General features: G+C 33.1%; 1 protein-coding gene across 1 annotated transcript in view; it reads right to left on the bottom strand.

Moving 5' to 3' along the window:
- The window catches only part of LOC123720564 (cilia- and flagella-associated protein 91), an 86930-nt gene that overhangs the window by 50280 nt on the left and 9838 nt on the right, over nucleotides 1-26812 (bottom strand). Inside the window, exon 2 of the mRNA XM_045677229.1 lies at nucleotides 22909-23072. Within this exon, the coding sequence (XP_045533185.1) occupies nucleotides 22909-22990 (82 nt within the window). The 5' untranslated portion in view covers nucleotides 22991-23072. The remainder of the gene's footprint in view (nucleotides 1-22908; nucleotides 23073-26812) is intronic.

Below are 26812 nucleotides of genomic sequence, written 5' to 3'. Positions count from 1 at the left end.
AAAACTCATATTTTTCGCGATTTTTCAATCATATTTTTATGGCTTTCCATACATAAATTTGTTCTTCAGATTTGGCCACGGAATGAATGCCACGAACGCTTAACTTCTTAATTAATCAACCAAATTACTAAATTATTATTGAAATTAAAAATGAATAGTTGAATTTACTATCCGCATCGGATGGAACTTTAGAGGCTGGTTGTGATAGTATATAAGCATTAAATTACGCAAAATTTACAAATTTATTGCCTAAATTATAAGTTTATATACAAAAAGAAACAACGGAACATTCAACATTATTTTATATAACGCAAAAGTAGACTTTGTTACGTTATTAGTTATACGCTCCCTTTTCATGATGGCTGATGGAAGGGTTAAATTGTTCTGCGATGACGTCACAGGACCAACAATAGGCCCGTGTTTTACGAAAATTGAGTTTCGTTATGACCTCAACAAACCCCGTTATAAACAAGGGAACTTTGTAAATCGGTTTTGTTTTTTAGAGTTTAGGTCTATATAAATTTATTGGTTTACTAGATTTACAGTATTGCTATGTGCGTGTTGGGTGAGATATATCATTATAAGATATTTCCTAAATATTCTTAACTAAGTTCATAGAATGAATGCGCATAGAATGAGATATCAATGTTGCACGGGTTCGAACACACGACCACTGACTCGATAATCGCACGCATACCTATTGCACTGTTATTCAATGAAGTTAAACTTATAATTCGTGAATACCCTCGGTGTATTAAACCTTGGCCTTGTAAGTAACTTTTTTTTCTTCATTTTAATTTAAAAGTAACGTTTTTTAGACATACATCAACACTATAATAAAAAAATATCGACTCTAACATTTAATATTCCAATCTCGATTTTTCCTTATTTAAATAAAATGCATCCTCACCGTTATGAACATAAAACAAAGCTAATTGGCCTCTTGAGAATACCTTTCCTGTTTATGCTTGAGAAACAAAACAAAATCGCAATTCTGAATCTATAAGAACGTTTCATAAAATTACACTCAAGTACTGTATTGTCTTTTTCTGACAAATCGTGTTTACGTTGTGATGAAGAGAGACAGAAGAGTACTTGATTGAATGAATTAAAACATTTTTATGAATGAGGGGTAAGTATGCATTGTCTTTATCACTCCCGTAATACTTTTGATAACAAAATATAAAGCCGTTATTTCTTCTTAAAGGGCTATTTTCAAATGTCATTTTCACAGGTAATTTTAGGTTCCAGATTCAAAGTCAAATAAAAAAACTATTTCTCTTACTTAAGAAAAGAACAACTTTAGATATTTATCGAATATAAGCGAAATAAATAAATGCGTAACTTAACCGACATATTTGTAATATAAAAATTACAATAGGAGAGCCTATTGATAAAAGAAACTAGGTCAAAGGCTTACTGGAAATATATTACAGGTCATGGATGACAAAGTTCTATTCAATTTAATTTGAATCGAAACTTATAGGACTTCGCTCAAAGACTATATTTGCCTTTTAATCTATCAGTCTCGTATTCTTTATTTAAAAACGTAAAGTATCTGTGTAATAAAAAATAGAATACTCTTGTTATGACCCAACATCTAAATTAGGGTTTGTTGAAACACACCAAAAGACATATAAGACAAAAATATAATTGCTTAAATTAGTTAACACGTAACTGGGTTCCTAATTCGTAAATTCAATGAATAGAGAATTAATTGTCAATAAAGTTGAAACTTCCCGCTAACAGCCGCCATTACCGACGCCATGTTGAATACAGATAATTTACTAAAATGACGGATGACTTGCGAAAACCTGATTTATTGCTTGTGTGCTAATTAGGAGAAATGAGGTCTTTTATTGGTGGAAAATTAAAACAAAATTTAACGTTCCGAGTGCTTTACATCACAGTTAGCATGAGTACATTATATAGGGGTACAGTATTGTAAAAAATATTAAACTTATATATTCATATTCCCACTTTCTCAGATTTTTTCATTTTAAAAGTTTGAGATTGAACCAATCCCGTAGCGATGTGATATTGATCCAATTTATAAAATAATTGAACCATGCAATGCTCCAGGGCTTTCCAAATGGGATGTATCGTTTAAGGGCGTAAAACAAAATGATATAAATATATGATCTCTATTCTTATAAATTCTAAAATATATCGAATAAATATTGTTAATATTAATGGAAGCTCCTTTTCAGTTGTTTATTTAATAGTTTAGATAGAACTATAGCTGTAAAACACTTTAAAATATTGTTACGAGCTAGGGGATCGGATAGAAAATGCCGTGAATTTATTGAAGGGTTTATTTCTTGAAAAATCAATGAGGAATTTATGGCACAATTTAATCGCAGAGATGCAATAATTACACATACAAAACAATCACTAATTACTCCACTTATGCACACTTTACACAGTACTTTGTCACTTGTATTCACTTTATTCGCACTTTATCGCTTCGGTGTTTCTCTTTTGTTATCGCATTCAAAACTAAGTGACTAGTCGCGTTTCGGCTCGCTTATATATCCCTGGGAATAATTCTAAACAATATTCGAGAACTTTCTAGGCGGGCTTGCTACTGAGTAGCGATTGCACAATTCTAGAACGTTCGCACTCTTTGTCTCTTTCGCACGTTGCTCCGTCCTTGTCGTACGGCGTTCTAGAGTGCTCGTCTAGTTTCGAGAAAGTTCTGATCTTCTCTCTCTCTCTCTCTCGTATCATTTCGTCCTTGTCTCACACCTAGAAAGTTCGGTCTAGAATATTCCTTCACCAAAGGGGTATAACTAGGCCTGAAAACGCCTGAAAACGGGTCTCCTGAAAACTGTACTACTTGACTACACATGTTCTGAAACCGACTGAAAAAAGGTTTCAGCTTCCTGAAAACTAGGGTAACATTATGAAAATTACAATTTTCTAATATGTGATTGACCCTCTCCTGAAACGGTCAGAAATCATATTACAGCTTGCTGAAAAGTTCTCTAACTAGTGGAAAAATCTAGAAACATGCAGTCGACCCGTCTTCGTAACAATATCTTTAGCTAAACTGAGTTTAAACACCGGCAACACTCTTGCAATATCTCTATTAATATGAGTGTCTATGGGCGGTGGTATTAGTTAACATCAGGTAAGTGTCCTGCCTGTCATATATAAAAAGACACGTGTACCACACGGTTAGGTGGCCGTCGATACACAATCTTATACTAGAATAATACGTCCTGAGTACATACCTCGTTACAATATCTTCTTACCAAGAAGAAAGGCACACAATAATATCATCCGTAAGGATTTGGAGAAATTCTATTAGTTTGGGAACAAAGAGAGGTTAGACTGATGCTAATACCTTGCCTCACGATAGTTCTCAAAAACTCACTAAACACTCACTATAAAATTCTAAATAGTGGACGTAACTATTATCAATTACAATTAACAAAAAAGTATATATCAAAATAAAAATATTTAGACACATTTTTATTACCCGAGTAAATCTCAACAATGACTCAAGTAATAAATGTGACGATCGGCCGAGAAAAAATATTTGGGATCACCCTCATCAAAAATTATTAAATCGAAATTATGTATTTCGAACAACACGTTTAGATCTTTTTACTTACTACATGAATTTTATCGAAACCTTTTTAATTTAGTTCGGCTTTTAGCAGTTTCGCGAATGAATAGTTTATATAAAACAGGTCAACCGGTTTCAATTATACCAAAACCTGTTAACGATATATTGCTTAGCTGGTTTTATTTTTATTTTAACTTCGTAGTATTTGTTCAATATTTTTTAACATACTCGCCTCTCTAGTTTTATACGACGATTGGACTGCTAACAACAAACTGGCATACACAAATGTAAAAGTCTTCCGACAAAGCGGAGTCATAAGTGTTGATGGGCATATTTATGTATCAACACCTCATTGCAGAAACATAATACAATCGACAGAATTAAATGAAAACGAGGGCAATTGGTGGCCGTATCGCTTTCGAGCGATCTCTTCCAGGCAACCACTGTGAAAAGAATAATATTAATAAATTAGATTAGGTAAGCAAGAAGTTAATAAATACATAATATTAAGTCCAGACAAAAACAAAAGAGTAGTTACTGAGGTGGAGATGTAATAAGGTCGTAAGGTTTGTTAAAAGACACACGTCGAATTGCCTAAAGCGGAAAAAGGTGGGCAACACACTCTGGAGGGATCCAATTCACATTGGCAAGCAAGACCTCGACTGGAACCCTTCAAAAACAGACCTGGCAACGAAGGATCATTGCAGAGGTTAAGAACGCTGGAATGACGTGGAGTGAAAGTAAGAGAGTCCAGGACCTGTCAGGCTGGTTTCTACGATGGATGCCCTTTTGCCCAACTTGGGGTACATACTAGTTTAAGTCAAGTCATTGTCGTTGATAACCATTCAATGAAATTTTATACATTGCTTTAGAAAAATGTTTATAAAGCTATTTCAAACTAAGTTGGATTAATTTATACAAGTTTAACAAACAAAGCACTAAGGAAATAACGCTTTCCCGGGATTTCTAAGGAAGTTCTATATATAGGAGCCCGACGCTTAGTAACCATGCCGCTTTCCGCTCTGAATGCTTTTAATATACAAGCAAAAGTTATGGTCGAATAATATACACAATTATAAACCTTTTTATTTTTAGCTTTTTGTATTGCCTTACAAACCCCATGTTGTGTGGAAGGACAAATATATCTACATCATCACGTTTCTGAATCTGTATCATTAATCATTTTATGAAGGTAAAAGGATCAGTATTTTTTTCTGACATATGTCACTTTCTAAGACGTGACAGTTTCCATACGATGTTTTCTGACGTCATAAAAGCATTAACAGGATTCAAATGCACGTTCTCAAGATTGAGGATATAAGAATATTGACACTACCAAACATGTCTTGTAAAGTGTGTGTTTAGTATTTATAACTTCGGTTGTAGCTCCAAAATGTTGTATGAAAAATGAAGTATAATTCCCCAACCGGATCTTCATATTATGCTACGGCGTAACTATATTCGATCCTGCTACGCCGTAGTACAAGACGGATAATTTGACATAACAACAATGAAAATGGAAAAATAAACCAATTTGAATTAATTTTGTTATTATAACTAAAAACTGTTGTATGCACAAATTAAGCCATACCAGCTGTCCACTGAAGTATTTTCATACCAAATCGATTTGGGGTATTTCAAGAAAAGAGCCTACCAATTTTTAAAAGGCCGGGAACGCACCGGAGCGCCCTCTCATGCATTGAAAGCGCTCGAGAACAAATGATGCAGATCTTAACAGGACACGGGGTTTTAGCTTGAAGTCCGTCATGTCAGACAGCTTCTCATTATAATATGTACTGTATTTGGAGCCTCCAGGTGCGGTGTGGAGCAAAAATCGATATAAAAGATTTTGTTGCGATTTATTTTATGATATCGAGCATTTACCCGAAATATTTCATATCTCAACTGGAAGATTTCTGTAGTAAGATACACTGCAACCAGAGCGTAGCGGAGGCGAGACGACGGGCCCCCACTCGCCTATGAATAAAATAAGAATAATGAATAAAGTTTCTTATATATTAAGAAACTTTAATAACTATATATATCAAATCAAAACACACATATATATATATATAAATACACAATATAAAAAATAAGTTGCCGCGCCACAAGAGTCGGGGATATTGGGATTTATAAAAATATATAAAGTGTTGCTATGCGTGAATTCAGCACATATCGTATTTCGGTGTATAGCAATTTATTTGGTCCGTCTAATAAAAGTCTATAAAAGTCCCGATCAATGATAAAAATCGGGAAATATCGAGTCTAGTTTAATTCGATTATACTAATGGAATCTAGGGTTGGTACGATCAAGTCCTGTTTAAAATTTGCTAGCAATATTGCGATCTGGATTTAAATGTAAATTTACATACCGTTTCTGTGTTTAACCTGATAAGCCAGAAAGCCCTCGTTAAACGTAAATTAATCAATAAAGCTTTTTACAAATTTGACGAATATTTGAAGCTCAAATTTTATACTCCAGTTCAAACAATTGGTATGACTCAAAACTTAGCGATTAGAAAGAGAAGAAAAGGGTGGCGGAAAGTTTCTTGCCAGTTCTTCTTGGCCACACTACGCCTTTGGCTTGCAAACTGGTAGTAAATGTAAATTTACAATTAATTTAACTTCTTTTCTGATGTTCATAAGTCTACTTGTTTACCTATATTAAAAAGGTTAGTTTGAGTTTGAGTTAAGATGTAACCCGGATTTGACTTCTAAGGTCTATATGGGTCTCGTCTCATTATGGCTGTATAAATAAAAATGTTCGCCATTTTTGTAGCAGGTAACAGAAATTAATAGGATAATTGGGCCTTTCGTTTAAGAGCCAACATGCCAAACAGGCACAACGTTAATCCTTATGTTTTAATGCGTCATGATGTATATACGCAGCCAGGGTAATAGATAAAGAAATATTCAATGTCTATGCCCCAAGAGGGGTATCGAAGTAATATTTTCAATGTGGAATAATAGTCTTCATAAGAAAAGGTAAAAGTTAACTTAAAAGGCCAGCAATGCACTTGCCAGCTTTTTGTCAGTGTGAGTGTTCGTATTACTTAACATCGGGTGAGTATCCTGCCCGTTTGACCCCTTCAAAAAATCTTAAATGTATATTGAATTAAATTTACAGCACTATAGGATTAAACGCAGTTTTATACGCGTTTACTAGCAAGAAATGCACTCGAAATATACAATACTAATTAAAGTTACAAAATTAATTCATATTGTTTACGGAGACGGGTCGACTGCAATGTTTCTAGATTTTTCCACTAGTTAGAGAACTTTTCAGCAGGCTGTAATATGATTTCTGACCGTGTCAGGAGAGGGTCAATCACATATTAGAAAATTGTTATTTCCATAATGTTACCCTAGTTTTCAGGAAGCTGAAACCTTTTTTCAGTCGGTTTCAGAACATGTGCAGTAGAGTGGTGCAGTTTTCAGGAGACCCGTTTTAAGGCGTTTTCAGGCCTAGGTATACCCCTTTGATGAAGGAATATTCTAGACCAAACTTTCTAGGTGTGAGACAAGGACGAAATTATACGAGAGAGAGAGAGAGAGAGAAGATCAGAACTTTCTCGAAACTAGACTGAGCACTCTAGAACGCCGTAATACAAGGACGGAGCAACGTGCGAAAGAGACAAAGAGTGGGGGACGTTCTAGAATTGTGCAATCGCTACTCAGTAGCAAGCGCGCCTAGAGAGTTCTCGAATATTGTTTAGAATTATTCCCATTGATATATAAGCGAGCCGAAACGCGACTAGTCACCTTTAGTTTTGAATGCGATAACAAGAGTGAAACACCGAAGCGATAAAGTGCGAATAAAGTGAATACAAGTGACAAAGTACTGTGTGAAGTGTGCATACATGAAGTAATAAGTGATTGTTTTTTTTTGTGCTATAAGTGCATTTCTGCAATTAATTTGTGTTCATAAATTCCTCGTTGATTACCAAAAAATAAACCCTTGAAGAAATCTACGGCATTTTCTATCCGATCCCCTAGCTCGGAACAATATGAAGACATAAGTGTCTAACGATGATATTGAACATAAGAAAGTGTAGAATAACACTAAGTACAGTATCTATTAAGGGGAAGACACTCTGTTATTGTGTAAAAAAATCCACTTTCCACTGTGTAGCACTTAAGACTAACTTAGTACACTCACACTAGTTCACTAATTCAAATGGTGTTGACCTTTTCAATCTTCTCACTCTGATCTGATCACTATGACTCATCATTTCATCATTTGCATTTATATGGTGCCTACGTCTCGTGTTACCGAAATAAAACGAAAAATCAGTTGTAGAAATTAATGTATTGTATTGATATGAACCAGCCCTACACTCAACTTGCATGGAACCTTAGATTAGATTGATATCTATTTTTATGTATCTTTCGAAGTATCCGGATATTTTCAAGGCTTCGTTTAGTTTTATGGCTGTACTGTTTAAGTATTATAATAATATAACTGTAGCACTAACAGTAAATAAGTATTTGTCACAGAATTAAAAATATTTAGCAATAAGCAAAAGTAAGATTTTAAAGGAATTTTCATAAATACATTATCGTTAAAATGATGTTTTCATGACTAAGTCAAGTCAAAAATCATTTTTTCATAGATATAGGTAGCACAATGTACACTTATGAACGTCAAAAAAAAAGTCTACATTAAATGTTTCTAATTTTACATAAGACAATCACAAGTCCTTTAAAAGCTTAAAGGACTTGTTTGACTTGACTTCTTTAATTAACTTTTACAAGCGTAAAAGTTAATTAAAGAAGATTAAAGATTAAAATTTGATTAAAAATTTTAAACATAGTGCCCCTACACAAATTATATTCTCAAATAACAAGTGAGACAGGATATCCGAAATTACTCAAATCAATATGTTCAGCAAGAATTCCTATCGAAGTGCGCATGCGCCATTCTCAGTATGGTCATCGAATCGAGCGAGTGCTCAGAAAAGCACCATTTGCGTGTATCTTGCGCACCTTGAATATTATTAATGTGAGACGGATATATTTAGCTGCACACTGGCTGAATTCACAAGAATTGCATTATCTATAAAAAGGTTTTGTTTTCTTATTTTGTTTATATTCTTAATTTCATTTTTATATTGTAGTTTTAACTTCCTGTAAAAATAGAAAATAATTAAATAAATTTCTATAGTGAAAGCGATGTCGACTTTAATATTGAGTTTTTGCGACCTTAGAACTGCGAACACAAAACTCAATATAGAAGTTGGAATCGCTATTGGAAGTTTTAGAGCATCCCGCTATTCGTATTTAAATTCCAATTTTAGTTGGAGGTATTCTTTTATAATTTTGTTGAATTTCAAGTATTAAAACCTTTTATTCCGCTCAAATAGCTAACCTTTCTTGTGATAAAAGGTAGAATCCATTAGCTTACTTTATTAGTTCTTTGTAGACCATCGTAAAGGAATACAACAGCTGGTCTTAATTAAAATACCTTCACTTGAAGTAAAAAAACATTGTCCTGAATGTCTTTGTTCCTTTTATGGAGGAAAATTGCTTCTATCGGGATAATGGTACTTAGTATGGAAAATTAACGATTCTGTTATTGTTAGACGTATTCCTTGTATAATAATCTGCGTTTAAAATAACGATTAAAACATAAACCCGCCATACAAATGTTTTTTAAGTTCTGAACTCACTGAATTTCACCGTTGCCTTCAATTAGCCAGTTAGAATTGTTGAGAATCCTTCTTTTTTGAATGAACAGTACACCTTTCTCAACAGACCTACAGTATTATGAGCAATGTTAACCTAGTCAATAAACATGCAAATGGGTCGTGATTTCGTACGGTAAGAATATCTTGAGAAAACGTGCGTATATTGCACCCAAAAAACTGTGACAGGCACGAAAGACTCTAACTAGTTGCCTAAAGCTTTGCAACCGATGAATGATCAATGGTTTGGACGTTTTTCATTAATAAAAACGCTTATTATATATTAATACGTAAGTACTATTTATCCAATTTTAGGTAATACCTAGGATTGGACATTGTTGAGCTAATTTAGAAGATTAGCCGGACTGAACATTAATTATGACATAATATGTCGCAGCGAGTTCAAACCAGCCATTTTGGAATGGCATCCGCTGGTAATTTGTGAAACTTGCCGGATTAAATGAAAAATGTTTGTTCACTTTTCAAAGGTAAAATTCGACGAAAATCTTTTGACGTGACAACGTCTCATAATTCGATGGAGCCGGCTGCGCGGACGAAAAACCATGACTCATGCGGCGTTACCTCGCTCTTTGGTGTTACCTCGTTCTGAGGCGTTCCATTTAAGGCTTGAAGCGCAAGCGAGAGCGCAGAACGAGCGACAAAGAGGCACAATTGGCCTCCGCGCTCGGTAGCGTTCGACATTTGTATCTCTCCTACTTGAGGGAGCGATAAAAATTGACATAATTGTATTTATGCGTACAAATAAATGTAACTTGATCCATTCAATTGTAATTTCCATTTACCTACTTCTCTATATCCATACAAAATATAAACCAAACAAATAAAATGTTCTTTTGAAAAAGCAACCATTCCATCAGTATTTTCTTATGACGTTGTCATGTTCAACCATCGTTAGTAAACCGACTTTACAGACAACCGATTTTTTATTTGATTTCCCTTCATTCCACTCTAACTATTCGGCTTTGCTGTAAATGTATGTCGCGCAAACAAAAGACTCAAAATTGGGTTACAAGATTTCACGAGCGAAGAGATTCCACTTCCTCTCTTGTAAAACTTTAGACACTCGGAATCGAAGCCCATTGATATATGAAGTGTACTAAAACGGTTGGAATGATATATCTCAACATTTTTGTCTATTTTCGGTAGGCAACTTTTTTGTTTGATTAAATGAATTGCGTTATAGAAAAATTATTCCCCCCCCCCCCCTTTTAATAGCTATATTAACACTAAAATAATATTTATATGTCAGAACAAATGGTCAGCTAATAAGATAGATATTTACTTTTAACATTGTAGGCGTTGACATTGCCGCGAAATCAAAGATTTAAAGCACTTTTGAGATTTCAAACTTTCAAATTTAATCATAATAAGTCTGTGAAAGCTAGTTTATCCACTTTAGAGTCAAAGTAGTACCGTTGCAAATAATTAGGACGCTAAACAAAGTTGTTCTCAGTTATGCCAAGACTGCTAATGCTGAAGCAACTTTTAGAACAAAGGACATACTCGGCTTTGTTCACATGGATGTCCACAAATTTGTGGTTATATGAGCCAAAAAATATCGTAATGGTTTATACATACGACTATAAGATGCCAAACTTTGACATACAATACAAAAATAAAAACTAAACCAGTAACTAACCAGAGAGTAATGGAATACAAAAAGTAAAAAGCGAAAAAATAAGACGAAAAACAAAAGTTATGACCCTAAAACTGAAATGGCAATGGGCAGGGGATGTAGCGCATAAGCAGATATAAGATGGATTTTAAAGACAACTTTTGGTAAAAGGCTAAGGGAAGAAAAAAGAAGAGGATCATAGAGATAGGTTAGAAGATATAGAAGCGTTTGCGGGAAGCAAACGGAGAAAGAAAGCCATGGATAGTGAAATTAACACTGTTTATTGTTAACATTTGTAAAAATTGGTAATGTTTTATTATTATTTATCACATTATTATACAAGAATTTATCACCTAATTGTATCTATACCTCTTCATTGTATCTGTTAGTGTATAGTGGATAGTGCATATATATTTTATACAAAATGAAGTAATATGTCTTAAATTTGACAGTTTTTAGACATTTTTCAATTTTTGTGTGTTATTACCTTATTTATTGAAGTAAACCATCTTTATCGGCGTTAGAAAAAAAATTACCGTCATATTTTTCCGTTACGCGACATCTTCTTCTTATCCCTACCACGGTTGATTCGAAGCCATTAATAACAAAAATATATAATAACGATAACAATGATAGTTATATTACAATTAATAAAATTCCGTAATAATCTTAGTAGTAATAAGATAAAATGAAATAATTGTATTATTTGTTTTCATGTCTATGATAATAAAACCCTTTGTTAAACTTTATCTTATTTAACCAATTTCTGTAATGTTGCAATAAGTAGATCATTTTTCGAAAAATAAGGTCATCAAGAAGTTTCACTTCTTACGTGTGTACACACATTAATTGTTTAGGTATTTACTATGCTTATTTCCTTGACTGTATAGTACATGCATATCAGTACATACGTATATTAGCAGTTAGTATCCAGACGTAAAGAATAAACATTTTTATTTATATCGTCACGCAAACTCAGACTTTTCCTTTACTTTAAACTGATATGGTTCTATTAAGTTACTCCATTAATGGAATAAGATCAAAGGCTCAGTAAATTCTGGACACTCTAATGCTTTGTAAGGTTTCATATAACGTAACACAGAATCAGTGTATAGAGTTACTGTGTCAATTTCCAAATCCAATATTATATTATGGCGCAGCAGTGATTATCAATATAAAAGACAAAAATCTCAATTGTATTTAATTTTTGGTATTAAAATATATTTAAGTTAAGTTTAGTTAATTAAGGCCTAGGAGTTATTCATGTTTTCAATACTTTACATGATTAAAATAACAACCGAAATATGTAGTTTCATTTATGTTAAACGTCTCCACACAGCCTTAAATTCATATTTGGTGAAGTCGTCTTCACCATCATTAGACGTGGTCACATGTTACACGTATTATGAACGATGATGAATCAAGAATGAATGAATAATTAGATATACCACGGCGAATAAGCTTTCAGAATAAATTTAACTTAACACACTATTAATAAAGAATTATTTAATATAAGAATTCCACTTTTAAATTTTTGAATTAAGAATAAATGTAACTTTTTACTATCACGTTTTATCCGCTATCTGTGGTCATGGCAGACTGACTATATTTTCCAGTTGGTATACGTCCCCTACTAGTGAGACGAGAATAACTCGTACAAACACACAAAGGACCCGTATTTAATTAATTCTGACCCAATTAATGCCCGCATAACCTTTTCACTTGCTCGAATAAAAAATATGTTAATTACACAGGTCACATGAATCTCAAATGAACTATCAATATATGCCAGTTCATGAATAAAATATAAAAATCGTGGGACTAATGCGCTTCTAAATTATTCATAAAACAAATGGCTATAACTTAAACATAACATTTCACACTTTACGTATACAATACTCTGTATAAAACTATAGTTTTAAAATGTGGGCATTGTATACTATATGTATAGATTACTAGACGTATACTATTCGACCAAAGGTGGTCTCTTTAGTTCCAAATATTTCGATACAAAAATGTATCGTAACTCTTCTATTACGATAGCATACTTTCATATTATTCGTGGGATAACAGGGGAAATACAATTTATGTTTTTTAATTTAATGTAAGCTTTAATTATTATTATTATATCACGCTTTTAGAGTGGTTAAGTAATTTTGAAGAACTAACGCTAAAAATGCTGAATTGTGTTAACTCCGTGCCTCGGGGCATCGTATTTATTCATATAACTTCACTAGTCTAGCTTTAAACTCAAATAAATTGATATTTGAATATACACGAAGCAAAACTCTCGAAGGAAAGCATAAATTCGTTGGAAAATCTTGCGGAAATTTTTATTTCGCTTCAACCAATTCGCGCTAATGTTCAAGGCTTTTCAAAAGGACTGCAGTGCATTCAATCTTCCACCTGAGCGGCAGTTTATGATATCGAATATTAGAAAAAGACTACCTGAATTTTACCTCGAGTATTCAATGATCAATTCGATATCTATAGTTTTGTCAGAACGTATCGATTTTTCATACAATTTGTATAGTTATCTATTCAATGGACGTTCGTGCTTCCGTTTTCCTTCAAATAAAACAATATACAGTTTTGAATTGTCAGAAGGTTTTTTTATTATTATTAAAGCTTTATTAATTAATCCATACAACAAGTGGTTAGTTTACATTCCTTTATATTAGTATTACTTGTGTTAGTATAAGTTTAAAAAAAAATAAGTTACAATTCTTGTTTAGTGGTCTAGTTTTTCTATGGCCCCTTTTAGGGTAAAAGCTTCGTCCATATTTTTCCATTTCTCTTTGTCCTGAGCAACATTCATCCAGTTTTTCCCCGCCAGTTCTATAACGTCATCTGTCAATCTTTTCTTTTGTCGTCCTATACATCTCTTTCCAGTAGGTCCAGTCCATTTTTTTATTTCTAGTGTCCATCTTTTATCTCGCGCTCTAGCAATATGACCTGCCTACTTCCATTTAAGCCTTAGAGCGTGTATAAGTGCATCTGTAAGTTTTGTTTTTTACAAATATCAACAATTCTTGTTTTGTTTATTCTTCTCTACTACAAGATGTTTCTTTCTATTGCATGCTGGCAAAACAGGATTTTTCTTGCTTCACGTTTGACTTGCGTATGTCAGACAAGTAGAATATTTGAATCCATTGTTATCTTCTTGTGTTGTAGACTGTAGTTTCCTTTCATAATTTCCTTGTGGGTCCAGTACTTCTTCCAAGTCGCATTTATTCTTCCATCTACTTCGTTTTCACTGCTGTTTTTTTCGAAAAATACTTGTTTTCCTCCATTGCAGAAGATTTACATAACGGTAAATTGTATTTTTTTCCACCGTAATGAAAGGAAGACTATCTGCATCATGAGCCTCATACCTTAACTTTGACACCATAACGCAAGACAGCCAAGTTAGGTATCACTTAGTTAAATGTATTGAATATTTTTTATTGTTTTCTTCCCTTTTGTAAATGTTTGAAGATTTTTGTAGGTAAATATCATGCATTCCATCTTTAGCTAAAATTTTAGTGTAATTGTTTGTTATTACATATAATTTTTGTTAACTGATTACGAAGTAAATAACTACGACTTGAACAATATGGTTAAAATTGTTATATAATAATATTAATAAAAGTATAAGAATTATATTATATTATTATGGAGACCATTCAAAAATAACTTTGAATACCAAAAACGTGTTCATTGAGTGTACAGCTACTGACTTAAATAAGGTAAGAATGAAAGTTTAAGCATGAAAGATATCTATGTGCATTAAGACTCATCGTCTGAACTTATCTTCTTTACCCATGAACACAATAATTATATCGTGATTGTGATTGGTCCAATGGACTTATTATGGCTTGTCAAATGTGTCAACACATATTGGTCTAGAGATTCTGTTGAACGAACTAACAATCGTTTCCGACTCCTCCAACTCTTTGGATGATCATGCTCCCATTGGATGGCTTGTCTGCTCTTGGTTGGTGAAAGGATGCTTCCATTTATCTTCGTCATATGCCATACACCGATATCGTTAATTTAAAAGCGATATTTATTTGTTTGTCAAATGCTTAAAAAATCTTACGACTACTCTTCAGTAATTTTAAGACATGTGCTGGAGTTATTTCAATATAATCTGTGATTTTAGAGAATGTCATAGTACAGTTTATAGGATACAACGCGTTTATTTTTCACTTATAAACAATTAATTAAATTATCTCATCAAACAACCATGCTTGCAAATCGCATTTTATTATTGAATTTTTTAATAAATAATTAATTTAAATCCTTTCAAACATCACTATGACAGGCAACAGTAGTTCTAGATACGCTGGTGTGTATGTTCTCTGTATACTGCGGTAAGACGTACACCGCGCAGCAATGTAAGGTGTTCGCGCCCGACGGAACGTATCAACTATATCCGGAGTTAAAGCATCGCCGTGAAACCATAAACGTTGATAAAGCTAACAGCTATATTGGTATACAGTGAGTTCAGTTTTATTTTATCATACTTACATTTTTTTAAATTTACTAGTTACTATCAAAGATTCTAACGAACTACGTAGTAGTCTAGCTATTCGAAAGGGGAACGCTACCAATTTCGGAACCTTGGCTAAAGGGACTTCTTTTAATAATATATTTTAGTTATTTTATTTTAAGGTTAGTTATTATACATGTATCTTATATTCTATAATTTTGAAATTAAAGATGTTTTGGTTAAATTAAATAAATAAATATAGTCGTGCATCTATTTGATAAATTTGTATAAAATAGATGCAAACTATTTTCCGAGCCACAATTAAACTATTATTTATTTAGTGTCTACGGTATCGCGTGAAACTAACGAATAGCGCTTAATTGAGATTAAATTAATTTTTTAAATGTTGAAAATTGTATTGCTGATATTAATTTTAATAGTCTAAATGGAGTCTAAAACCCCTTTTAGAGGCTTGTGAATTTTTAAAACGTGACAAAAGATAAATTTAATCAGAGGAACTACAACCTTTGTAGGTATGGGCCTAAGTTTCCTCTATCTATCTCTTGATAATCAATCTAATAGGCAAGGAGGTGATCAGCCTTCTATACCAGACACACACCGTCGATTTTTTATATCGGCTTTTATATATATATTAGCCAATGTTAAATACGCAGATAAAAATTCCATTGGTGAACATCCGGGGATTGAACCTACGACCTCAGGGATGAGATTTCGCAGGATAGCAAAGCCTTGATTAATGCTTAAGGTTCTGGGGCACATAAATTGTTTTTATCTATTTCCCCCATTACAATCTCGTTTCTAAGAAATCCGTCAATAATTTATTGCTTAAAACTGTATGATCTACACAAATAACATACAAAAGAATACAGAAAGGTTCAGTTTCATAATTAATTCATTAGAACCTCTATAAAAAGAACCCTCTCGCTTCGAATCAAATAATTAATAGAATGAGAATAACCTACATTATTTTATAATCATTATTTTCATGAAAAATAATGAAAGCTCCTTAAAAAACATTTGGTATGCTCATAATATATGTTACGTTTTTATTGTGTTTGTTAATTTATATAATCAGTTTTTTTTTTAAATTAAGTCATCTCTCTTGGTACAGGGACTGATTAGTGCTTAAGTTAAATAAGTGATTATATAATTAATTGATAAGAGCAATGTTGGCCTAATGGCTTCAGCGTGCGACTCGACCTGTGGTACGACCACATGCTACGTTCGATTCCTGCTGTGTACCAATGGATTTTCTTTCTATATGCGCATTTAACATTAGCTCGAACTGTGAAGGAAAACGTCGTGAGCTTGCTTATTATTATACTTGCCTATTCGATTAATAAATGATCATGAAACAGATACAGAAATCTGAGGCCCAGACCTCAAAAGATTTTAGCGCCATTTATTTATTTTGTATTTTATTTTTATATTTAATTGATAGTATTACGTTTAGCTAGTTTAACATAACACAAACAAGAAACACCGACGCATAAAAAAATATTATTACACACATAGAAACTTTTAAAAATAGGTATTTAGGTTATAAAATATTTTATAGGTTGACTAAATCAGCCAAATCCCTCTATTCTAGCTTTGTGTCATAAATCGAACCGAAAACATTTTATATTAGATTAAAACCTTTTTTTTAGAACAGGGAGGAGGGAATTGGTACGCTCTCTTCTTGACCCTAAGTCGAATTCGTTCGGAAATAAAGAACCTTATTGTATGGTTAAAACAGTAATATGACAAAGAAACTCCTGCGGCATAGGTACCTCGATGGGCATGTCAGCGTTGAATATACAAAAAAAATACATGTACGAGTAGAATTAATAACGTCCTTCTATAATGTCAGTTAAAAATGATTGCTGCTCACCAATGCAGTTTCTATGTCCACATTTAACATTGGCTCAAACGGTGAAGGAAAACATCGTGAGGAAACTTGCCAAAAAAAATCGATGGCGTGTGTCTGGCACAGGATGCACCTACTTGCCTCTTAGATTTATTATCATGAGACGGATACAGAAAACTTGGTCCCGGACCAATGGACTTTCTGTCTATGTGCACATTTAACATTCGCCCGAAATCTAAAGTAAAGCATTATGTGCCTTATCTACTTGCGTATTAGATTGACGATTGATCATAAAACAGATCTCTGAGGCCCAGTCCTTAAAAAAACGTTGAAGCCACGATTTTTACCATCTATCTACCATCCCATCACATAATCCATCCCGTGTACCTACTTTAATACTTTTTGATATATTACTCCTGTAGGTCTGAAAAGGGCTCGCCTTTATTTTCCCGAATAAATCGACCAACTATTAATAACAGCTGAAAACACGCCGTTTTGGAGAACAAAGAAAACATAAAAAAAATATATTTAAGGCTAATGGACAGCAGGCTCACCCGCTGTTAAGTGATACCGCCGCCCATGGACACTCACATTGCCAGAAGGCTTGCAATATATTATATATGAATTATATAATTTATATTAAAAGCAAATATTTTATACCCATAGATATGGAAACGTTTAAAAGCTTTAAATGCGTTATCGAATAAAAGATCGTCAACTCACATCGTGTAATTTTATAATTAAAAATCGTGAAATGGAAATTAACCAATAATTTATTTGAAATTATTTAAAATAATTATATACATATTTGTCTTCATACATTCATAAATTGTCTTTTCGTTAAGTAATTGGATTTTTTTCGGGATAATATAAAATAAGACGTGAATATATTTATAATACTTATACCGTAACAACACAAGTATTTGTCAAAACATACAGTAAATCATGAATTAAATACTAAATAACTTTAACACTTACCGGGAAATAACTTATCCTCGACGATCTTTAGGTATTTCCTTAGTAAATCCACTGTTACTGATTAAGGGGACGCGGGGGAATGATGACGTCGTGGGACGTCTGGTCGGTAGGACTATCGCGAGAGCTCTGCCGCTCAGCGTATAAATATAGGGGTGTTGTAATGCTGCGGGTACATTTGGCATTAAAGGTACTATAGTATTAATATTGTGGCGCGCCGTGGCGCTACTTTTATGGATTCGCCGTTACACTGTTAATATAGAAAAAGAAAAGAATTCTACCACGCGATCTTAAACTTTCTCCGAATTCATGGAAATTCATCATTCGAATCGCTATTAAAATTACTGACACTTTATTATATTACTGATAAATTTCTTTTAGATTCAAGTACCCAATTAACCCCTCTACACCTTCAGGTTCAGGTTACCGGAACTCAACACACAAAACAAATGCAATCGCAAAATTTTTAGTATAAATATATTGCTTGACAGTTACCGAATTGGGCCTTTCAAAAAAAGACCGTAATTTTAATTCTAATCTGTGTCTGTGTTTAATTCAAAATGTGACCATGGGCGGCATGTCCCTTCTATAATATAGTATATGGTAGGGAACCGTCTTTGTATACCACAAACCTAATTCATCGCTGCGTTAAAAGCGCCGTACTTTTTATCGCTAGTTCATTAAAGGTAATTGTTTTGCTGTATTTTTATAAAAAATCTGTTTAAACAGCTTGAACTGAATTGCATGAACAGGTGAACGAAGTACCGTAGTTTAAGACATTTAGATTCTTTAACACTCGACACATTGTCGTATTACGCGAGGTAAAGACAATGTATTAAAATTTGTATACGTTCATAAATTAGCTGAAATATTTTCGTTACAATTTTGATCGAAGCCAGCTTAGGGGTTTATATAGAACCTTTGAAGCAAATATGTAGTCCGACGACGTCCCGCTATGTTTTTCCGCATAAAGAATATATCCACTATACGTAGCTAATATGAGCACTTTTTCTTTTTCATATTGTGTCCTCTTTAGTTTTTTATGTTCCTATTTTAGTTTTGTCGAAATAACTTGCCCTCCTTTTCATTTAAATATATCAAATGTATTATGTTTCTGCAACGAAGTCTTAATAAATAAAATAAATAAACAGTCAAAATCTGTTATAAGCCATCGAAGGGTCTACTCATATTTGGTCGTAAAAACCGATAGTCGTAACAGCCGATGACATTGTTATTAAGTACCTAATACAATAGATATCACTGGAACCTTTGATTTTACTCAATATAACCGGAATGTTGTTCTAAACAATGTCGTCATGAACGGTTTCGACTGTATATAGTATATCTGTAGCTTATTACGTTTTCGCTGGATTTTTATAAATCTTTTGGAAAGAAAGCCGCTTGCTTATATAACCATAACGCAGCGTTCTACACATAAATTACAAAATAGAGTTTTAGCTTGAAATGAAACTTCAATAGTCAAACAACTGTCTTTCTGCAATTCACAAGTCAATTCCTCTCCGGTTGGTGCGCTCTATCTCTATTCTTTTATTATCGCACTCAACATGCATCAGCCCTAACCTGGATGTTGTAGGATCGATCGACCTGGCATAGTAAACTGTTTAAAACGATAGCTAGTTTACTTTGACGCTATAATGTACAAGATCATTGGCGTTTATCAATAAAATATGAAAAATAAAAACTTTTTATCTAAATGTATTATTTGATCTAATAATTCGTAACGAAGGGTTCACTATTTGACATTGGCGTAACAATAGGGTGGCAGGGCTGGCAAAATGCCGCGGGCCCTGCCCAAGAGGCTGCGAGTTCAAAAATTTGTTATTTTCATTTCATTTCATTTTAAATGTATGCAGGTTTCCTCACGTTTCCTTCACTAAAAAGCTAGGGAATAGATTATTAATCCATTGAGATATTATGTTCTATGGATGAATGCAATATGCATTTAGCCTGGGGACTACAGACCATTCCCTCTTGCCTGAGAGAGGAGTTATTATTGTGGCATTATTGGGTGTACAACGTGTAATTGAGTACGCTGAAAATCTCGAAGATTATTAAAGTTAAAATTAAACTGAGTACGTGACGATTTTTACTGATAGGGCCCCATCAAAAGAAATTTCAACGGGCCCCAGATGGTATAGTTACGCCAGTGCTATTTGATGTAAAATAATAATTGCACTGCTGTTATAACCAATTATTTTATTACTGCTATTCCTAGGGATATTGGAGAGGCTTCGTTTGCAGCTTCTATTACATTTGTATGCCTAGCCCATCCCGATTTGACTTAAAATCTATTGAAGCTTCCTATTTTAAAAGTTAGTTTTGCTAATTGTTAAGACATGTAAATAACTCTAAACCGGAAACCTATCTTAAGCTATTTCCTTTAGATACTAAAAATACTTATATTATTTTTAACAAAACTTTTGGATTTTTCGTGATTCAATAACTATTTTGAAATGTATCTAAGACATTGTTCATGAATCATTCATCACGTCGTTAGCCGAAAATTTTCACATGTCTGTCGCAATTATTTAAAATAAGTTTCAATTAATTAACGTCGTCTGTATACTTATAATCGTGTAAATTAATATGCGTGATGTGAATTATGGCATTTTTTTGTGACAATGCTGGTTCAATTCTAGCGACGTGGTAGCGTAGATGCAAAAAGTTGGAATCCGTCGTTTAGATTGCCTAACTCTAAGGCCTGACATCAATCGATTGATCATTGACGAGGAAGATCCTTGCAACCTGCTTCACAAAACATCAGGGAGCTAAAAAGAGTAATTGCAGAAGAGTGGGAACATATTACACAAAACATTATTAAAAACATAATGGAAAGCGTACCCGACTTATTTAATTATAAATAATATAAAATCTTCTTGCCTTTATTTCCGACCACTTCTTGTTTGGTTGTGTGAATCGGTTTTCAAGGAATTCATCAAAAAATAATTAAATAATGCCAGAATTCACAAAAGTATACAGAATCAGACAATCAAATTTCACTTAATTAACTGAATTCAACTTTAGATAGTAAATTTCTTTAGGTGTCCGTTTTTTTACAAGACTTTATTAATATAGACAACATATTTTATAACATTATATTATAATGTAATGGCGGAAATCAGGAACTAAGTTGCAAGATGTTACCGAACCTTTTCATTAATTAGTCCGTCATTTCAACAGATGTCACCGTCAACAAAAGTTAGTGAACAACACGCCATCTAGGTAAAATTTTGAAAATAGTATGAGGCTCTAGGTCCCATTAACTGTTTACTGTTATATTAATACAGGAATGTATACCACTAATATTAAATATTAACAACGCTATATCAAATTACCTAAAATAGTAAATCGAGATCAAGTCTGTGCTGATCTTAGAAATTAAAAACAATTACTTGTCAGTTAGACAAGAAAATTCTTCTTGCAATATAAGCTGTCATTTATCACAAAATGCTGGCAACCCAACAAATTGCCGGGGTTAACAAACCTATTTTGACTGGAAGTGTATTTTTTTTTCTTTTTATTACTTAATTCATATCTGTCCCAGTTCTGTAGAATAATATTTTTTTACTTACTAAGCTTAGATAAAAGAAAACAATATAATAACTGCTAACACAACTTAACCTTCTTTTATCATTTAACTTTAATATAACATTTTGTTTTGTTTTCTTAAACTTTGTTTTAGTTATTAATAAAATAATTGTAAGGACTATTTTTATACCGATATCGTATCATCTTGTTAGATTCAAACTAAATGTTCTGGATTAAAATTATTTCTGCCATCTTGGAGAAGTTGCGCGAAACAATATGATGACAAAGAATTTCGATATACCAAATAGAGATGGCGCTTCTTCAGTATTAGAATTTTTGATGTTAGATTGTGTCCAAACACCCTTCCTTTAACTTACATAAGATCAATGAATGAATTCTTCAGCAGTAAAAATGAATCTTTAGCCGAATGAGATATTTTTACGAGGTCGTTAGTTGAACTGCTTTTATTACACTACTGATTTTATTTATAATCAAAATGTATTTTATATACCTTAAAAATTTCAAAATAATCAAAATATATAATTTAAATTAATAGTAGGTTTGCTATAATTATTGATAAAATTGTTGGGCCAAAGTGCATTTTCCAGATAACTTCTATCCATTCACTTAATTGCACACGTACCAAATTATAAATTTAAAAAAAAAACCAGGCCGAATCTCTAACAGGTAGTCTTTCAGAAAACCTTTATCTGATTAACCACAAGGGGACTTGGCACAAACATGTTTACATCCATTTCATTGTAAATTTTTCTTATTTGCAAGTCTGTACTAACTTCGTCCCATACGTCATTTGGCACGCGGTAAGTTTTCTAATAAACATTTTAGTATAGGACTCAAACAATACTTGCGGATTATCAAAGAGTATGCTAAAATATACCAGACCATTGGTTTATTTAGATTCATTAATTTATTACTTTGATAGCGATAGGTCGACGTTTATGTATGCAATTTTGGGAGACACGTATGTCTCAATATCCGTAGTGCTCTCATAAGCTTGGGATCGCGTAGTAGTTTGTACTTAACATCGAAGTCTTGTTTGCTACAGGCCTGGCGCTAATTTATTATACTGGCGTTTAATGGCGTCTTCTAATCTAAATTAATATATCTTAATAAATAAAGAATTACCTGCCGCGGCATTCGCCTTATTTTCCTGTGAATCCTTCTCTTCCTTTTTCGACTTGGCTTCGGAACTCGTATTGCAGCCCATTTTGACACTAAGTTTTATCACACACTACACTTTTTTACACTATTGTTAGGACTATAACATTGCTGTCTTGAGGGTCTTGTATCTGAAAAAGAAAAAAAAAATAATTAGATCTAGCTGTTTACTGTGTTTCATGCTCAAGTATTACCTTTATTTGTTTGTGTTTTATACACCAGATTATGAAAATGCTTTTAAGTCAAAGAAAATATGTGATGTTTATTATAAATACAACACCAGTTATTATTACAAGATCTAAAAAATATGGCGGTGTAGATTTTATATACATGTACGTAGGTAACACTGAAAATGTTTAGAACGGGCCAATTAGAAACATTGCTAGTGATTTTTTTTTGAATTTAAATTTTAGAACTCTTTGGTAACCTAATGTAGTATATTGAATTCATTTGTCATTTGTTTTTGTGAATTGGCGGCAAATCTAAAACTCTTGTTACACGTGAAAATGAACCTAACGCGAGACAATTTTCGGTCAATGATTTATTATGACTTTTGTTGTGGGCTTACTCAACAATAATGCTATGATAGGTTGCGATTAGCATTTCTTAATGAAGCCCCATCTCGTGCAACTATTTACAATTGGTTTAACTTAATAAATTAATATAATTCAAAAAAGGATGTGAATTTTACAATGATCGTAGGTCAAGTGACATGAGTAGACAGATTTATATGAAGAATCTTCAACTCAAAGAATCTCGGACGAACTCGTCGACGGACTGCTCGATGTGAAACTTTAGCTGATTCACTGCTCGAATATTCTTTGTTTTTCTGCTTTCCAATACAGCCCATGATTTTAGAAATATCCACTGCAAGGCTCCATCCACAGGAATGATTTGATGTGATGTTGAAGATCGTTAGGTCGCCGCGCTAACCGGTGTCTCGTCGTATTTACGTATTAATTGTTATTATTTCGCGGATTCTTCATTGTTCCCCTCTCTTGGGCCACCACGTCTTTACCGGATTGATGGTGTAAATTAAATGCCCAGATACTTAATAAATTAATATAATTCAAAAAAGGATGTGAATTGCACAATGATCGTAGGTCAAGTGACATGAGTAGACAGATTAATATGAAGAATCTTCAAGCGCCTGATTCGGATGACGGCAATGTTCACGCGATGGTGTTTTGGCGTAATATTTGCGCAGGCGTTAAGTCTGAACAAACCCGTTTTTCATTTCCTAAACATTTTCAGTGTTACTTAGGTATTTCAAATATATGTATATTGCTCTTTTTATATCGTTTTAAAATCCTTTTTAGTTATATAACAACATTTCATACGCTAAGTTTCATAACTAATGTAATAAATTAGTGTATCAATTCCTTAAATAATTTCCATTACAAACATTTTATAATTTGGTTAATTGGTTAATTGTTTTAATCAACATTGATACTGCGCGTCGGACAGTAACGATCTTATTATAAAACAATAATGTGTTATGTATTTATATGTAAAGGAAATGTGTTTACAAGAATATGTAATAATATTATTCTCATGTGATACTTATACATTAAGCCCGTCTAGCCAATTCACGACACATTTCAGTCTGGACTAAATACGTCTGGCAAGGGCAAAGGTCACTAACCTTGGTCTTGGGCCGATTTTCAATTACATTAGAAATATTTTTCTAATGATGCCAATCATATATATAGTAGAATTTTAATTTAAGCAAAACATGTTAAGGTTACGGGTTACTAAAAAAAATCAATGTAGCTAAATCATTTTAGATCTGTGCCTTAATTTCTTTATCAGATAATGATTAATTAATTATGCATTCTCAGTCGTTTGTGCCTGATCCATCGACGTTTTTGGGCTAAGTTTTTCCTCATAACATTTTTCTTCACAATATCGCTCTGACATATCTCCCTCTATCTCCAGTTTAGGCTAGCCTCTTTAAGTTGTACAATATAATATATGTCACATAATTTATTTTATGCGACCCTACAATTATTCTTCATACATTTTAATTAATTTAAAGCACCTAGGCGCTTAAATATAATGAAATTAACAGCTAAAACACGATGGCTTAGTTAAATATTCCAACTGGAGTAGCTAACATATATGTATTTATATTTGTTTAAGTTATAATTCTTCTTTACACATATTTTTTTTAACGGATTGAATTCGTTTATTAAAATCTAATCATAACAATCAAATATACACTATTTACAATTTTCTTAACCTACGTAGGTATTAATAATAAAAATAATTAAAAATTAAAAATAGACTATTGAAACAAAATTAAAAAAGTTTAGTCCCTGTGGCAATGTTTAACGCTGGCAGGATTTCCCCGCTGTATTGCGATACTTATTCGTTGAGCGAGGTAAGCAGCTCTTGGATCATCGGTACTATCTACGAGACGCCGACTTAAATCTTTAATTAATTTATATTTTGTTTTGTACATACATTTAATTAGAAAATGCCAAGTTTTGTATAAAATGATCGTTAAAATTGTATCATCACGACATGTTGCGTGAATTTATATTTTTATAGTATATCTATTGTCAAGAAACAAATATAAATAAAGACTTCAAAAACAATAGTTGCAACAAATAACAACATTCATCCTATTATGCTTAACGGAACAGCCAACATGTAGATAGCTATACAGCTTGGTATACAAGTTTCACTTAAGAAACAATGACACGACAAAGAACTAGAGCGCCGCATCACCACAACTAGGAAGAAGTTTTGGAGCTTAAAAGAAATCCTCAAAGGTAAGCCACTTAAGCTAAAGAAAAATGTGGTGGATTCCTGCTTGCTGCCTTGCCTTACATATAGAACACTAACTTAGATTTTCAAAAACCGTTCATGCCAGCGTGCGATAAAACGGAGTATTCTCGGCATTCAATTACGCGACAAACATGTATTCGCAGAAATATCAGAAGCAACTTAAATGGAAATGGGCAGGCAACGTAGCCCGTGATACAGGTGACAGATGACAGATGGTATAAAACAGTAACCAAATGGACTGGTCGAAAAGAAACAAAGGAAAACCAATAGAGCGTTGGGCCGACGGGATCGGGAGGGAAGCTGGAAAAAAATTGATGACGATGGCACAAAATTAATTAGGGTGGAAAATGTTGGAGGAGGCCTTCTTCCATCTATTTTTGAATAAAGGCTTATTATTATTATAGTATGTCAAGGTTGAGACCCTCTTGTCTACGTAAATTAAAACTATATCACAGCGCTACTACATGGTACTATGGTGTTTAATTAAAACAGATGAACTTCTTAACTATGCTTTAGACAACCTTAAACATCCACCGGTCAATAATAATAATAAACAGTTAACACGACACAAATCTATCAAATTGTTAGGCCTCCCGAAATCCATTTATATCAACCTTCGAAAAGCAGTTATATCAAATACGGCACGAACAACCCGCAAATTTCTACAATACCCATAAAAACTGTGTTCACTCGGCTTAGGTCCGTGTGCAACAGTCTGCCGTTGATTGATTCAATCGTGAGCTAAAGTAAACGGTTAGAAAGCATAGAAAAAAATCCCATTTATTACATTTATACTTCTATCGTCTCATTGTATTAGATACCCGTGTGCTCTTTCCTTAATCTGGGCTATCCTTCTAAATTATCTTCCTATTTTGTAATTGTAGCTTGGGAACCAGATTATTATTTTTTGTTCCACTTTTCCGTTCCTTTTGCCATGGTAATTTAAGAGATGTCTATATTTAACTCCTATTTTGGTTGATAATAACACCTAGACCTAAGTTCCATGTCAAAGGCTGATTTGAGTCCACTATTGATCAAACCAGCTACTATGGCAGTGTATCACGCCATTTGCTTTTAA

Source organism: Pieris brassicae, chromosome 2 (genome assembly GCF_905147105.1).
Source record: "Pieris brassicae chromosome 2, ilPieBrab1.1, whole genome shotgun sequence".
Taxonomy (NCBI): Eukaryota; Metazoa; Arthropoda; class Insecta; order Lepidoptera; family Pieridae; genus Pieris; species Pieris brassicae.
This window is presented reverse-complemented; position numbering and strand designations above follow the sequence as displayed.